This window comes from Eutrigla gurnardus, assembly GCF_963514095.1.
Source record: "Eutrigla gurnardus genome assembly, chromosome: 18".
Lineage (NCBI taxonomy): Eukaryota > Metazoa > Chordata > Actinopteri > Perciformes > Triglidae > Eutrigla > Eutrigla gurnardus.
This window is the reverse complement of record NC_139929.1, coordinates 11,383,116-11,399,408: the sequence shown is the minus strand read 5'-3', so window position 1 is coordinate 11,399,408 and position 16,293 is coordinate 11,383,116. Positions and strand designations below refer to the sequence as shown.

General features: G+C 42.9%; 1 protein-coding gene across 1 annotated transcript in view; it reads left to right on the top strand.

The window, feature by feature from the left end:
* Positions 1–7: 7 nt before the first annotated feature.
* Positions 8–16,293, top strand: part of LOC311028766 (uncharacterized protein) — a 69,882-nt gene continuing 53,596 nt past the window's right edge. Inside the window, exons 1-4 of the mRNA XM_084033529.1 lie at positions 8–107; positions 1,515–1,694; positions 2,025–2,261; positions 8,948–9,031. Coding sequence (XP_083889655.1) covers positions 51–107; positions 1,515–1,694; positions 2,025–2,261; positions 8,948–9,031 — 558 coding nt within the window. The 5' untranslated portion in view covers positions 8–50. The remainder of the gene's footprint in view (positions 108–1,514; positions 1,695–2,024; positions 2,262–8,947; positions 9,032–16,293) is intronic.

Sequence of the window (16,293 nt, the reverse complement as noted above, 5' to 3'; positions counted from 1 at the left end):
TCTTCTTTAGTCCTGGCGAAGACCTGAACATCCAGTTGCAAACCGAAACAATGGTCATCTCTGATGTGGAGAGGGAGCTCAGGGCGGATTTCCTGCAGAAACAAAAGGTAATCAAACTCTAATTGTCCTGAGTTTATAACAATTAGGGATAAAGTGCAGGATCACACTGCAAAAATGTTGTCAAGATATAGTCCAGCCTTCAAACCTTCGCCAATAGACAGAATACAATACACTGCATCCCCCCTACATACATATGGAGTAACTTCCCTTATTTCAAGTTGTTCCTAAAATGCCGTAAAATAAGAATGGAAACAAAGAAACTAAATCTTCCACAATCCACAGTCCGAAGACTGCCTATACAATTAAATGACTTGTTGAGGTGATTTTTTTTTCCTTTTTTTTTTCTTGCAGCGTGCTTGTTATTGTTTAGAAGCCTGTCTGAGAGGTGGAGAATGCTTTTTTTTTTTACGATATTGGTTTGGCAGCTACGCTAGAAGCGCTCCATGTGCAGCCAGGTTTAACAGGAAGCCGAGGCGTGTGTGATGAATTACCGGCATATCTCAAAGCCCTGGGTAACAAACATGGCGTCGCCGGCCGGGATTAAAAGGGAGAGTTTTTTATGGCCTTCCCACACCTCCTTACAGGGTGTCACTAAATTATACCCACTGCTGTTTTACTGTCTTCTGTGGCTTACGGTTAAGACGCACGTAAATACACACAGGCTTGCAGAAAACACACACACACACACACATGCATGTGCACACGTACATTTGTGCTTGTGGTAAACCCGGGCTTGTTGGATGTTTATGTGTGTGTTGGCTGGTTACTGTTTGTTTACGCTGCTTGTGAGTTAACTCATTAATTTGCACTGCCGCTAATTAGTGGTTTGTGTGATTACAGAGCAGGCGACACCCAGCGTAAGTGAGGCTTGGTCTGTTAATCATATTTTCAACAAATGTTGATACATCTTTTCATTCTGCTTGTGTTTCTGTTTAGCCGGTGCGTCTGCGAGGCAGATGCACGGCTCGATCTGTTGGCACAGACCCGCGCACACGCAGCCTTAATAAAGATGATTGCCACAGAATTACATCTTTGTTTGTCAGCAATAAGCCTTGCTGTTTAGCTGAATACACTCAGAATCTACGAGGCCCAATTAAAACAACTCTATCCTTAACAGAGAAAACAAGGCATGTTTACACGTGTAATTCCTCTCAGTTCTTTGGCGTAGAAGGTTTTCATCTGAATTACTAACATGGTTGCAGTGTGTCCTTTACACAGCACGTACCACTATCCTCTGCTTGACCCTGTTTCATCTCTATACAGTCCATCTTCATAAAGAACTAACAAAGCAATCAGCTGTTTTACTTGAGAGGGACTAAATATACACATTTTCATAAATTATACTTATGGTATATGACACTCTTCCATAATTACAAATGGTTATATTCAAAATTAGACATTAACAGTCATTATAAATGTCCTCCTTTGAACATTTGAACTACTTTGTGTCCCAGACGGCAACGCAGGTCCCAGGAAGCAGTGAGAGGCCGGTCAACCTGCAGAGCGAGCTCTCGTGGCTGCAGCAGATCCAGAAAGACAACGTGAAGGAGATCGCTGTGAAAGACGTCTGCATCGCCAAACTGCAAGCTCACATCGAGCTGCTGCAACAAGAGGGGGCTGACACACACGTTCAGGTGGGCACTAGAGTGAGAGTATACATGTGCAGTGGTGGAAGAAGTATTCAAATACCAAAACAAAAAATAATGCAGCATAAAATGGAAGTACTAAAGTGAAGTACATGCCTTAAAAATGTTAAACTTAATAGGGCTTGTGTAAATGTACTCAGTTACTTTCTATCACTGACTTGGGCTTTCTTTTTGCACTCATTTGCATGCAAAAACTGCATTATAATGTAAACAAACTTGCAATGGGCGTCCTGAAGTTTCACATTAGTTTTGAGATTATGTGGCTGGTATGTCATTAGTTTTACGGGCTGCCTGCTTTTTTCTACTGTGTGACTTTAGCTCTCCTTGCTGAATGTGAGAGTGAGCGAGCTTCAGGAGGAGCTGAAGAGAAAAGAGGAGGAATGGAGGCAAAGAGGAGACGAACAGAGACTGAAATGTGAAAAAACAGAGGAAAGGAGAATGCAGGAGCAACTAAAGAGCGAGGAGGAGTGGGTGAAGAAACTGGAGGAGGAGAAGAAGGCCCATGCTCAAGCTGCTAACAGTTTGGCTGAAAAGGCAGCGATTTTGAATTCTGAGGTGAGTTTATTAATGTCGATCTACCGTATCTAACCAGACTACTCAACAATGGCTGATAATGTGTGAACTTGGCTGCAAGTGAGAACATTTATTATTTTCATTGTATTCCCTCATTTACATTCTCATGTATGAGACGATGCCTTTTCCCTCAACATGATTACACACCTTCACCCACAATTAAAAGACGACTGGAATCGTTGGATTAAAAACATTTCAAGGAGTCTCTCCTCTTTGAATTGAACTTTGAATATTTCATGATGTAGTTGTCTTAATTGGGGATTTCAGTATCTTTACTTACAACAGAAGACAGCATATTTACACGCATGCATGTGCACACACTTACACAGCTTTATAAACCCCCCCCCCAAAACAAAACGACAAAACACTTCACCTTAATTCAGACCTCAGACATTCTCTCCTCTCCTCCACCCCCACATCCCCTCCTTCCTTCCATCCTGCCATCTCGCCACAACCGCTCCAAATTAATCTACAAAATATTGATTTGAGGAGCAGGGGGTGGGGGGGTGGGGGGGCGCACGATTGCGGCCGCATATTAATACGAACGGGGCCCTCTTCGTCTCTCCTCTATACTTTAAGATCCTCATATCTTCATAATTGATTAATGTTCCTTTGTGAAGTGGGGATGAATAATACATTAGTGGGCCTGCTGCACCCTCAGGCTGATGAGAAAATGTTTAATTTCAGTAAATGTAGCGCTCCCTCTCTCTTTCTCTCTCATTTTCCCTCTCTGGTTATTTGTGAGCGTTCAAGTGTGTTTGTGAGTTTTCACTTGTGAGCTGAAGACGAGAGGAGTGTTGTTGATTTGCTTTTTTCGTGTTTACTGTCGGCTTAAAGCGCATGTTGAGCATCACAAACAAAAGGCAGCATCTGCATTTGCAAACACGGATGAATAAATTGGTGCGATGAGCTCAGTATTATTCCATTAACTGACATAACTGCAGGAGCTGTGTCACTTTACAAGCTGTTTGCCTTCGAAAAAAACACAAAAAAACAAAAAGCGAATCACCCCTTTGGACATTTTTTTGCACACATAGCGTCACAACGCACTGTGAACATCAGCTGCTGCATTATCCATCCAGCAATCAGTGAAAGGATGCAAATGTGCCATAAACCCACCTGATGGGGACAAGTAGCCTCTTCAGCAGCCTGGAAAGGTGCCGCGAGGGCGACATATGTCACTTGTTGTGTGACTGGCACAGCCGGGCCGACATCTGGTTAACAATGCTAATTATGCTAAACAGAAGCCTAATGATGATTATTAGGGATTTAAGAGCTCCAGCATAGCATGCTTGCTGTGCGTGTGTGCGTGCGTGTGTGTGTGTGTGTGTGTGTGTGTGTGTGTGTGTGTGTGTGAACACAAACACACAGGTCTCACTTCATGCCTACTTAGCTCTGCTTCATTTTCATTTGAACTTGTGCCAGTGATGACGGGGAATCTATAGACACGCACAGCTTCGTACACAGACGTAGCGCGCTAATTGAATAAATAATTATTATCCGTTAACAACCGTCCTAATTAGTTATGCTAATCAGCCTAGATAACCCAATTAACCTCATAGAGTGAGGCTCCTCCGTGTGTTTGTATGTGGGTGTGGATTTTCTCTGCCCGAGAGCATATCAGAGACACTTAAGAAAACACATTTGCCTAATTAGTTTTCAATGACATAGATGAGCATTCATGTTTTTTTCATGTTGTTATTGTTCTGCTTTTGAATGCGAGGTAATAGGCTTTCCACGCCGAGGAAACAAGTGGTATTGAGTTCATGTAAACATTGTTTGTGGTTTTCTACATGCATATGTGAGGATACATGCATTGATACGTATTTCTGCCTTCTGCCAGTCCGTGTCTCAGTTAGATCCACATGGACATTGTATATTTTTACAACTATTATGGTAGTTTAAACGGAGTGTGTATTTGTTCAGAGAATGTCTGCCTGTTCCATTAGTTTATGTCCTTGGAAATACAATTTGGCCTCAAGTTCTCTCCGTTTATTTAAAACCTTCAGTCAGCGTTCTCATCCTAATAGTGAATTTCCTCTCGTTTAGCTTCGCCGCTCATTATCCGGGCCATGTGGAAGAGACGGTGTTTAGAGAGGAGAGAGAGAGAGAGAGACTTGAAGGAGGGAGGGAGAGAGAACCAGAAAGAAGAAGACAGGGGGGATGAATGAATGAGTGTCTGACTGAAAGAGAGAGAATGTAGATTTTCTTTGAACCTGACCACAGCTTCTTGTGCTTCTAATGAATGGTGAGGAGAGCGAAGGGAGGAGACACCCAGACAAGACTGTCTTTGTTGGGCCTGAGAGAGAGAGAGACAGGAAGTCAGAAAAGATTTGTGGTGTCGCAACCTGCCTACCCCGAGTCAACTCCATGCTCCAGCTTTTAATAAATAGCCAAATTAAGTTTCTGTGTGCACGCTTGTATGTATTGTGTGTTCATGTACGTGTGTGTGTGTGTGTGCCTCTGTGCTATGTGCTTGTCCACCTGTGTTTGCAACATGTAGGCATGCATTTTATCATGTGTTTGTAGATGAGAGTTAGTTTAGGAAGACCTCTGGCTTGGTCTGTACGGCTTACGAGAGATTCAGTTAAAACACGTCTGATTTGACATGATGAGAGCATGTTAAAGACAAGAGTCCTGTAAGTATGTCTGTATGTCTCTTTAAGTTTAAGGTCTACTCTCGAAATTGACTTGATGTGTTTTAAAAAAAAACATTAGCATGAGGTCGAGGCCCTTTCGCTAATGGGCTAATGGAATTCACTGTAGTGAGCTAAAGTGCGGGGCTTAACATCCAAAGCATGCATTTTTGTAAAGGGAAGACCAAACACCGGATGACTCTGTGCAAGCGCAGGTCTTGAATCGGGGCGAGATGCTAATATTAGCTAGTGTCCACATCAGCTGAGTCATCTCCTCCGTGTCCTTGCCTTATTAAACGATTTAAGACTGATTAGATCAGTCCTGCACGAGCGTGCACCGGCACGCATATGCGCATACGCACTAAATTTGAATATCAAAATGGAATTGCTTGACCAGTGGAAACGAGATTAATTCAAAATGTTTGCATCAAGGTGTGGGTAAAAGCGATGACTGTGCATATTGATAATGCACCTTGCAGCATTTAAAGCCATTTATGACATTATCCAGAGCTCATGTTATGCAAACGCATTTTGCAAGTCAAAGCCACTTATGTTGAGAATACTTGATGCTCCTTTTTCCTCCTTTGCCGCGATTTGACTTCATGAGATCATCAGCATAGGTATTGATTTTGCACTCCGTTTGATGGAGTTTTAGTGAGCTAAAATGTGTATACCTCTTCCATAATAACATGCCACAGTAACAGAGTAATGATGTTGAGCTCCGTTACTGCACTCCTGTAAGATGCATGACATGTGCTTTTAGTCACAAGCTGCAGATACCATGGATATGTTAATAGGATAAGAGATTAAAAGAAAATCCTTTTTCTTTACACGGCTAGAGTTCACCCGTTTACAACAGTGCTGTTATTTCAGCCCCTTACCTGTTAAAGTGTCTCTTTGTCTTTGTCAAGGTTATACAGACATTGGCCATTGCTCTGCTCCCAACAAATGCCACATAAAGCTCTTCTTCTAGAATGAAGACAATGCACTGTTGCTTCCAGGACAAATGTCTGACAGCATGTGGGTGATGTAAGTTTGGCCTAGAAACCTCCCACATCCTTATTGTTCCTTTTAGAAAAATAATCTATTATGTCATTGTTGTGGTTGATGTGCGAACCCACTGCACTCCTGCTTCTTCCTGTTTGAATGTGTTGCTCAGTCCTACTCCGAGCTATTTGATCGGCTCCGAACACGGCGTTATGCGCTCTCAGATAGTTGCTCTGGTAAACAAGAGAGCGTTGTCTTGCCGTCTGCTAAGAGTCTGAAAGTGGAGTGTCAATTTCACTCCGTACTTTTTTCATGTCAGCTGCACACAGTATAGTACTCAGACTACTCAGCCAGTGTGAAATGCGCAGCTTTCTGTGTGCGCGCCCATGCACGAGATCGTTTGTTGTCTACCTCTCCGTACGTGTGTGTCTGTGACAGTCTCCTCTCAAGATGTTAATTCCTCTCCCTCCCTGTTGTTGTCATGCTAACACCAGCAGTGTCTGCACCGGGGAGACGAAGACATATTGGTGTTAATGAAAAGCCCTCCTAAACTCTCCTCCCCACATGAATGTTTAAACATGCTTGTCATAACATTCATTCGCTCACACATGACAGCTAGCATCTGCAGCTGCCTTGCTCGCCCTCAATATTTTATCATACCATCTCCCCTAACCCCAGACTAGCACAATGGCTGTGTGTTAGCAAACGGAATTATAATGACTCAAAACAGGCCATGTTCAGACTCACTGCCAGCACAGGCCATACATAATGTATTCAGCAACACCACAGGCCTCGTAATGGCACAATTAGTCAGTCTTAAATATGAAAGAAAGACAGAGAGGCTATATAAAACAAATGGGGTGAAAGAAAGAAAGGAAGAAAGGAGAGTGTTCGAAGGAGAGAGATAGAAAAGCAGAGCAGAAAGCAAGAGGGGGAAGTGTGCAAAGAAAGAAAGAAAGGAAAAATGAAAGGAGAAAAAAAAAGAACAAAGAAGCAAATAAAGAAAGAGAGAAGTCCTCATGTCCATATACAGTTTGCTATTGAGAAGTCCCATAACACTGCAGGTCAGCAGTTGTGACCTTGGTGGTTTTGACTGAAGTGGTTCACCATGGTAACGGTTGGTCGGCAACCCTCAGAACACCCCCGCATCCCCCTCATCCCTCCCCAACCTTTCTTGCTGCCTCTCTGCCAATTTGATTGGCCGCACAATTGAAATGTCATGCCTCGGCAACGCGCACGCACACACACCAGATCACCCGGCCTGAAACAGTGGTATGAAAAGACGGAGCGCGTCGTACAAGTCAAAGTGAGAGAAACCAGAGACAAAAAGTAACACGCTAGAAGGGCAGGAGGGCTTGAGTTTAGCTTTCTATCATTGTAGTCTTGCACATACGCAGGGAAAAAGTGCCTCAATGTGCCTGTTTATCTGGACCCACAGTTTCAGGGTTAACATTGTGTGGTGGATGAGGGGACCTAGGCACAGAGCATCAAAGCACGGAGGCTTGTCATGGCGGCTGAATACAGAATCAAATGAATATTAATGCAGAACCAATTACCTCAGGGAAATGTTGTCTGTAGGTTGGCTTCGCGAACACATGTGTCTCACCTTTAGCAAAGTGGAAGCAGTAGGGGGGAAAGCCTGGAGGCCGGACAGCACCGACGTATTCGTTTTTCCTCCTAACAAGCTTGTCTACCCCCCTCCAAAATAGAATTGTCCACCACGCGGCTCCTCCCCTGCCCTCTTTATTATTTCACCGAGATGCAAACTGCATTCTAAAAAAAAAAGAAAAAAGAATTATGGAGAGAATAAATGATGCAATATTTCAACAATGCCCATGGCTAAGAGGGACTTAATATTGGCGCCATGTCTGACCACGTTGTTTGTTTGCAAAAAATTTATAAGCAGGGAAAAATATAATTTGTAAATGTTTTGCATTTTTTTTTTTTTTTTTCAGGCTGGTTTGAATAATATAACTGTGGAGCATAACATAAGCCATTAAACAAAAATGAGCTTTAAAAGGCCCTTAGATGCACATTTTCGTTTCACACACCTTTCCTCATGTGCAGCAGTTTTGAGGCTCTGTAGCGGTGACATGTGAACTATCTCGTTGTGTGAGTAGCTTAGCACGGCGCAGCACTGATCTGTGCAGGTCTCGAGCTGCTGCTGATCTGCATAAGTGACTGTGGCACACTTAAAGCTGCTGGCTCCTTAAAGCCCCTTCTAAATCAGTGTTAAAGCCTTGATAATAGACCTCGCTGGCCAATTGATTGGCCTTCATATGTTTACAGCTCACTTTAATTGCCTCAAAAATACCATTTATCAGCCATGTGTGTCCACGTGTGCATGCATGTGTGTGTGCAAGCGTGCCTGTCCATCGACAAAAAGGCCTATTGATTTATCAGCATCTGGATTTGTCCCGTTCACCGTACATAAAACCCCTGCGTATGTGCTGTTCAAAATGGGAAATGGCCCCATTGATTCCCTTAAGTTGGAGCCCAAATGCTAAAGATTTTTGGATAAGCTTTCTCATTATTTAAGCTGAAATCAATAGGGGAGAGCATGGGTCTAATGAATGAACGGGCCACAGATCAGATGGGGTGTGCTCATCCCTGGCCTGTCCTGGTCGATGTGTGCGTGTGTGTGTGTGTGTGTGTGAGTGTGTGTGTGTGTGAGTGTGTGAAAGTGAGACCGAAAGAGAGAGAGAGATGGAGAGAGAGAGAACCTGACGGTTTTTACATCCCAAACCTTTTTCCTTGGCACACAAAAATCCACACTGTACGTCCATATGTGTAATAATGTCTCTCTGTTCATTTGACCCATTGCTGTTTCATTAACTTCCATTTGTTCTTGTTTTTAATCTTTCTCAAATGTGACATAGAAAATGGAAAACATACCGTATCAAATTCATAATCGGTGGGACAGTTTTTTCTATATCGTCATTGTTATTATTTCCAGTCACACTCTCTCTCTCTGTCTCTCTCTCTCTCTCTCTCTCTCTCTCTCTGTCTCTGTCTCTCTCTCTGTCTCTCTCTCTCTCTCTGTAGTTGACCGTCAGCAGGAAGCAGGTAGAGCGACAGAACAGGGAGTTGTCAGAGTATCACCACAAGGAGGAGACGCTTCTCTCTGAGGTACAAAAAAACATTCATTTACTGCATCCATGTGTGTCACTGTCCTTCCATTTAGCTGTGGTTTCCCCGCTCGTGCTTAGCTCCACCACCCGATGATTTAATGCAACGAATATTCCTCATCTGGCCTCTTAAGGCCCCGTTTCCCTTTGGTGCTCATATAGTTGGATCTTATATTTTTGCTTGGAACACATCCATGGGGGGAATAAATTACAAAATAAAATGTATACAACATCAGTACCTACTGTAAGTGATCACTGACATGACCCAGGAGTGAAGATTAAAAAAAATAAAAATAAGCCCTGATACTCATACTTCAAATAGTAACCTCGAATAAACATTAATCTGCATGGCAATATAATATGCTCTGTGCCTATGTGTCAGCCAGTGAGCCAGTGAAACCAAAAATTCAGCTGGAGACTAACACACACACACACACACACACACACACACACACACACACACACACACACACACACACACACACACACACACACACACACACACCAACTACTCCACCCAACCGCAACCCCTTTGGCTGACTTTTTGTTTTTTCCCCCCCCACTTTCCATTCTTTCCACTCGTCTGAAATATCAGAACGATACGGAGTGGCGTATCACTGGGAAATGGTTGAAGCCTGCAGACACGGCCTTTCAGCGTACATTTTCCAGACAACTGTGAGAAAAGTTTCACTTTGTGGTTTTGGCCAAATCATGGAATTAACTACATTAATTAGCTACAGCTGATATCGCAGAGAGTTTTCATTTCAGTTGATGAGAGAGATACCCGCCAGCTGAAAACGAGAAGCCTGCAGACATTTAAAATGAATGATGAATTGATTGATTTTTTTACCATGTATGTGAAGTGGGATACTTTTTCTGCCACGTGGCTTCAAACAAAAACAACAAGTCTGTATTTTGTGCATATGAACAATATCAACAAAGTAGAGACTCTGTGCAGATATCACCAACCAGGCCTGTCCCTTCCCCTCACTCCCCTCTAAGGTGTCCCGTCTTTTCAACTCATAAATATGGAAGGCAAAAGATGATGAGATTCACGGACAAGAAAGGAATCAAAATCTATTGTTGCGTGTCCTTTTCCCCGTGTAAAGTTTGGATTAAATGTCACACATTAGCATGTGAACTTTTAAATGAGCTTGTTTGCTCTCCCCGGTGTGGGGCATGTAAATATCCATCTTGAGTATGGAATGGGGATCGCTGAGTGAGAGGGGTGGGGGGTGTAGGACGTATCGGGAAGTGTAGGACGCATTTGAGTGTTGCACCGGCAATTAGGGCCGTAGCAAGGGACCGGAGTACCAAACAGCTCTATTGACTGGTTGCGTCTGGCTGGTGTTCCACACCTGAAGTGGCAGATGGGGAAGCTCCCTGTGGCTTCCGGTGATTTGTGGGAAGGAGATGATTGACGGGTACTCCCAAACTGAGATGATTGACAATGTCACGATGAATTTCCTCATGGGCAAATTCAGGTGTGAGTGGAAATAAATGTGAGTGAGTATGGGTACCTTGTATAGGCGAACCACGGCGCAGTGTAGCTCGGAGTTATTGATGAAGAGTTCACAACTGCCTGAAGTATTATATACACTGTTGCCCATAAAGTTTTCAGATACAATCCTCTGTTTATTTGCATCAGTGATCACTTTATTATTTATTATTTTACATTAGTTGTCCCAACTACCAAGGTGAAATGAATTCATGCATCAGTTTGGCACAATAAAAGACAAAACATTTGCAAATTATTCCAACTTTATGGGCGATCCAGTAGTTTGAACTTTTGTACCATTCTTCTACTTACTTTTGAGTATTTAACTTGTAGATATTGAAGCTTATAATTAATACTCACTCTCCAGTGACGGCTTATAACTGTCCTGCGACGGCTACAGAAACCAGTTTCACCCACCCTCTGTTTTACCTATAAAAACCATGATAATAAAATATTTGTTTAAGAAGAAGTCAGGCAGAATCTTATATTTCTGAGCTCACATTGTACCATGATGATGTGCATGTGTGTGTGCACGATATTTAATAGTAACCAAACACCATCCTGCATTTGCCTGTTTTTTTTTTTTTCATTGACTATGATTCTCTTTGTTTTAAAATGTGAGGGCTGCTTATTTATTGACATAATTTCCTCCCGGTGAAGGGCTTGTGTCTGTAAAACACATTAAAATCATAATGCGATCTTTGCTAACCCAGGAGCAATGTTATTGTTCTATTATACTCACCCAACAACGGCATCCCAGCCTGTTTATCAATCCAATATCTCATAATGTGCTCTCTGCTTGGCCATTTTGAATATAAAAAGATCGCACACTGTTATTGTACCATATTTCCTATATTTAGTATCAATCTCTTGTTCTGACACGAATCTGACACATCCAATATGATATTTGATTAGTTGTTTTGGTTTTTGTTGTTGTTTTTTTTCATAGTCTCCAGGTGATATTGGATACATGTGCAGAGCTGGTATTATGTTGGCTGTTTCATGTGGGTATAAAAATGATTGAGTGTGTACTCGGGACGCAGTGTCATTGACTAGCTTTAATTTCACTGCAAGGGTGGGCTTTATTACTCTCGCTACTCTCTGAATGTGTGTGTGTGTGTGTGAGAGAGAGAGGGAGAGAAAGAGAGAATGTATCCTTGAATATATGTGTGTGTTTCCGAGCTCTCTGGTGTAGAAGCATGCCACACTTTTACATATCTCTGTATACTGTATCGTATAAACCAACACGTGGAACAGCTCTCACATCACACTCCGGCCAAACCGGTGGTCCCGTTTCAAGAAAACAGAGGGGTTCCACTTTGCCGTGACAAACCTTACTTTTGATCAAATGCTACAGAGCCATAATCATGTTTGTGCCACTGAATTCTTTAACCTTTCCGTGACCCCGCTGAATGCCAGCGGCCCAATCACAGAACCTAATTGAATCTGCTCGGCGGCGCCCCCCCGACTGATGAAAAAATAAAATTGGAGGTGAAAAATGAATACAGCAGGGTAGGGAGAGAGAGGGAGGGAGAGAGAGAGAGACGGTTGTGTTTTGCTTGTGTGTGTGTGTGTGTGTGTGTGTGTGTGGGGGGGGGGGGGTTGCACTGCAGTTTTACAAATACACAGATGTGCTCACAAACACAAACCCAGACACGTACACACAGTCACACCTTTTCCAATCCTGCAGGAGGACGGGAGAGTGGGAAATGACAGAGAAGGGAGGGAGAGGGGTTGGGCCCAGGTTTCTCATTACCCCTTCGGCCCATTCTGAGGATATTCCTATAAGATAATCTGATTTATTTGCAATTTTCCTTTAAGCGGCTTAGTGTTTACCTCCAAGATTAATATTTTTCTCTGTTATTAATATCAGACTGTAATTAGGAGTGATGTGTCTCGCCCCGCACAGCTCCGTGGCCGCCAGGCAGCAAGCTGGATGAAACTTCTCTGTGATCCCGTTTCAAGACACCAAAAAAAAAAAAAAAAAGAGCAAAGAGAAGGAAGTTTTAAAAGGAGGAAAGAGGCTGCAGGGTGGGGATGTAGAATTACAATTGCGACGTACCTGTCTTTGTGTCTATGGGTGTGTGTGTGTATGTGAGACCGTACGAATATGGGAGTGCGTATTTCTTTAGTTTGTGTGCGTGTGTGTGTGTGTGTGACAGTGTGATGGCCCCCCCTGATTGATAAGGTGTCTGTGCTGGCTGCAGATTGCTCTTGCTGATTGCTTCTGAGAGCTCCAGCTGATTTATAATCAGAGCAGGATGAAGGATTGAGCTGTGGATTGCTTATCTGTTTAGACCCCTCACAACATAAACTGACAAATTATCATGTTGAACACAAACACACACACACACACACGGACACACACACAGATGCACACGAGCACATGTAAAAGAAAGGGGAAAAAAATTAATAATGCAGACCCCTCTTATTAAACACACACAAACACACTGTCATCACTCACACACACACACACACACACACACACACACTGGCCACACAAAACATAAACAGGTTTATTCATCAGCACAGTACTTTCATGATTGCCCCAAAAGAGTGCAATCAGTGTCATTTGTTAACACGTTGATAGGACATGCATGTAAGTCAAGTTAAGTTGCAATTAACTTGTTTCATGCACCTAAAGTTTTGATTTGCTCCATGCTGAAGAGTGATTCGGAAGATTTTGTTCCAATGATGAAGGATATCAGTGTTTTGCTTTTTCATTTTGACACGTTTCTCACCGCTAACTTTATCTGATACTAAACGGCTTTTTCTGCACGCGTTCTCTCACACCCCCGTAAAATCTACACTGTGGGAACGGTGGCTAAATGGCCTCAGACAAAATAACAAACACGCATGCTTTTATTGTGAAGAAACTCTAGTTGTGTTTAAAACATTCTATTTATCGGAAGTAAGTGTTTGTTGTTTTCGATAAAGATGCTGGCATATAATGTGAGACTAATTCTACTCGGCAAGCCAGAGTACGAGCCAGCAGGTTTAAATGCTGACAGGTTGAGTATGCCCTATGGCACTCTGACAGCTCCTCGAGTGTGTGTGTGTGTTTCTCTCGGTCTGTGCGTCTTTCTATCTTTCTGTCTGTCTCTTCCTTCCCATTCTTACCTGTCCGTCTGATTATCTGTTGCTTTCGCTCTTTCCACCACAGTTGTTTGTAAATGCACAGTGACAGAATCACGAAAGAAGAACAAAAACACAAAGTGCAGAAGCATTTGGCATCACACACACACACACACACACGCACACGCACACGCGCACGCACACTGACGAATGGCAGCAATTAGATGGGGAAACCAAGCATGTGAGGACAGAGGAGCGCTGAGGGGCTGCAACCGCTGTATGGAACGCATGTGTGTGTCTATGTGTTGTACATGCTTTGTGTGTATTTTAAAGCTTTTTATCCTTTTAATGCGACACCCATGTGTCTGAACATCAACACCGTCTCATATGTCACCAGACAGTGGCTTTGGTGGGATGCAGTTTGTTTTAGGGGTGTTAACATTTCAAATCAGGGAACAAACTAAGAGAAGGACTGGATTACAACGTTATCAGTTTGCGGAAAAAAATAATTGCTCCCGAGACTAAAGCTGGAGTAGAAACCGCTTTTGTATTTGGCAGCAGCCACACTTCTGTGCAAAAACACGAGGAAACGATACGGACAGAAAAGGACAGAAAAAGCCTGTAATATGTGTTTTCTCCCACTCCGGCTCCCTGTCAGCCCACTGAGTTGTTTAACCCATTGACACTGAGACCTTGAGTTTTCTCTGCTCTTCCACTTGCTTCCCATTGGACGAGTAACCTTCTAACTGCAGTCAGAGCATCAGTCACTTCTCATCTTTTTAATGTGAGATTTCAACCTTTTAAGAAATTCCTCCCACCGGCCTCTCTCGGAATCAATTACATCTCTATCTACTCTAGCTGCTAATAAACCGAGTCCTATCCTTCCCTAGTTCTGTATCTTTCTGAGGAGTTCCCTGCGTTTCTTGAACACTTGGCTGTTTATTTACATGTCGTCACAGACATATTGTGCAGGTAATACGCTCTTGTCTCTTAATCATTTCAGGACGTATGGTCTTTTATCTCCCTTTCCAAATTTTGTACTAACCCCGCGTTGGTGCTGAATGAGACGGCGCTGCCAAATTGCATATTTCAAAGTCACTATTCACAATATACAGCAGTCAAGTATAACAAAGAAGTCAAGCCATATTTATTTCTATGCAAATACGCAAGACGCGCAGTAAAAACACTTCTTCAAGTGCACAACAAACATTTAAAAACAGACTCGCATTGAATGCCGTTTTTCCCAGGCGTTACAGATGTGAAGAGGGGCCACATCCAATCCAACTTTCCTAAAACATATCATGGGCCTGTCAGTTTATTTTATTCCAAGTATTTGTGGAGGGTTTGATGTGTGTGAGAGCACACATTTGTGCGGATTTGTGTTATTAACAGTCTCGCCTTCATACCAACTTTTAGCTGATTTATCCTCTCCTCTGCGGGAATGTGCACATTTTACAAGCAGGTGTATGCGTGCGTGTGAGGAGATTTGTATTTATGACCAGTGGAGATGTGTGTGAGACACCGCCGCTGATGAATGACTTCACTTCTGATTGCTTGCATCACAAATCATCCCCGTATTATAACCCTTCTCATGCAAATAAGTAGGCACCGTGTGTGTGTGTGTGTGTGTGTGTGTGTGTGTGTGTGTGTGTGTGTGTGTGTGTGTGTGTGTGTGTGTGTGTGTGTGTGTGTGTGTGTGTGTGTGTGTGTGTGTGTGTGTGTGTGTGTGTGTGTGTGTGTGTGAGAGCGTGCAAGGGACCGTGAGAGAGGGCATGAATACATGTGTCTGCAAAATAAGGTGTTATTTACATATAAACTAAAAGTACACTGTGAGCATATACAGTATGTGGCCCATGTATAGTATCTGTGTATTATGAATGAGTAAGTGTGTGTGTGTGTCTGTCTCTCTGTGTGTGTGGTAACCCTGTATCGCTGGCAAGCTCATTTCTCTCAGAAATCAAAGTTAAATGGGTCATCTATCATGAGTATATGTGACTGGGACACTTGTCTCTGCCACGTTCTGTGTGTGTGTGTGTGTGTGTGTGTGCACGCGCAAATAAGCACACACATGCAAGATGTGTGGGGCAAGGGCAGCCTGTGTGTGTGTGCTTTCACAGCTGTGCTCTTGCGTGTGTGCGTATGTCTGCGCGTGTGTGTATGCGGTGGCGACCACTTGTCTTTGCCTGCGCTATGATTAATGGTTTACATTGGGCTGTTCAGCCATGCATGTTTCTTGGTTTATCGTTTTATGCTGTCTCCAATTAAAGCTCCATAACTTGAGTGATGGCTTCACGCCAGTGTCCATCAATAGAGGCCATCAGTGGCCTCATGCATTCAGGATATGGAAGCCACACACTAACTATTATCCTACTGTGTCAGAGTCGGTGTGCCTGGATATGCAGATGTATGTGTGTGTGTGTGTGTGTGTGAGAAGAGTGAATAATATCGATTTTGACAGATGTAACCAATAATGCTTTAAAACAAGTCAAATTTGCATCTTGAAATATTATCTTAAAAAAATGAAATTAATTGTCAGTGGGGTAAAATGTTACCTTTTTTTTGTCCATCAATATTCATCACAAAGTAATCAATTAATCGCCCTGAGGAAGTGAAATTATTTCTCTCTTTTCTTTTTTTTTCTTCTTCATTTTTAATAGGTTAAGAAAAGGTCTTCACACAGGAATAAACTA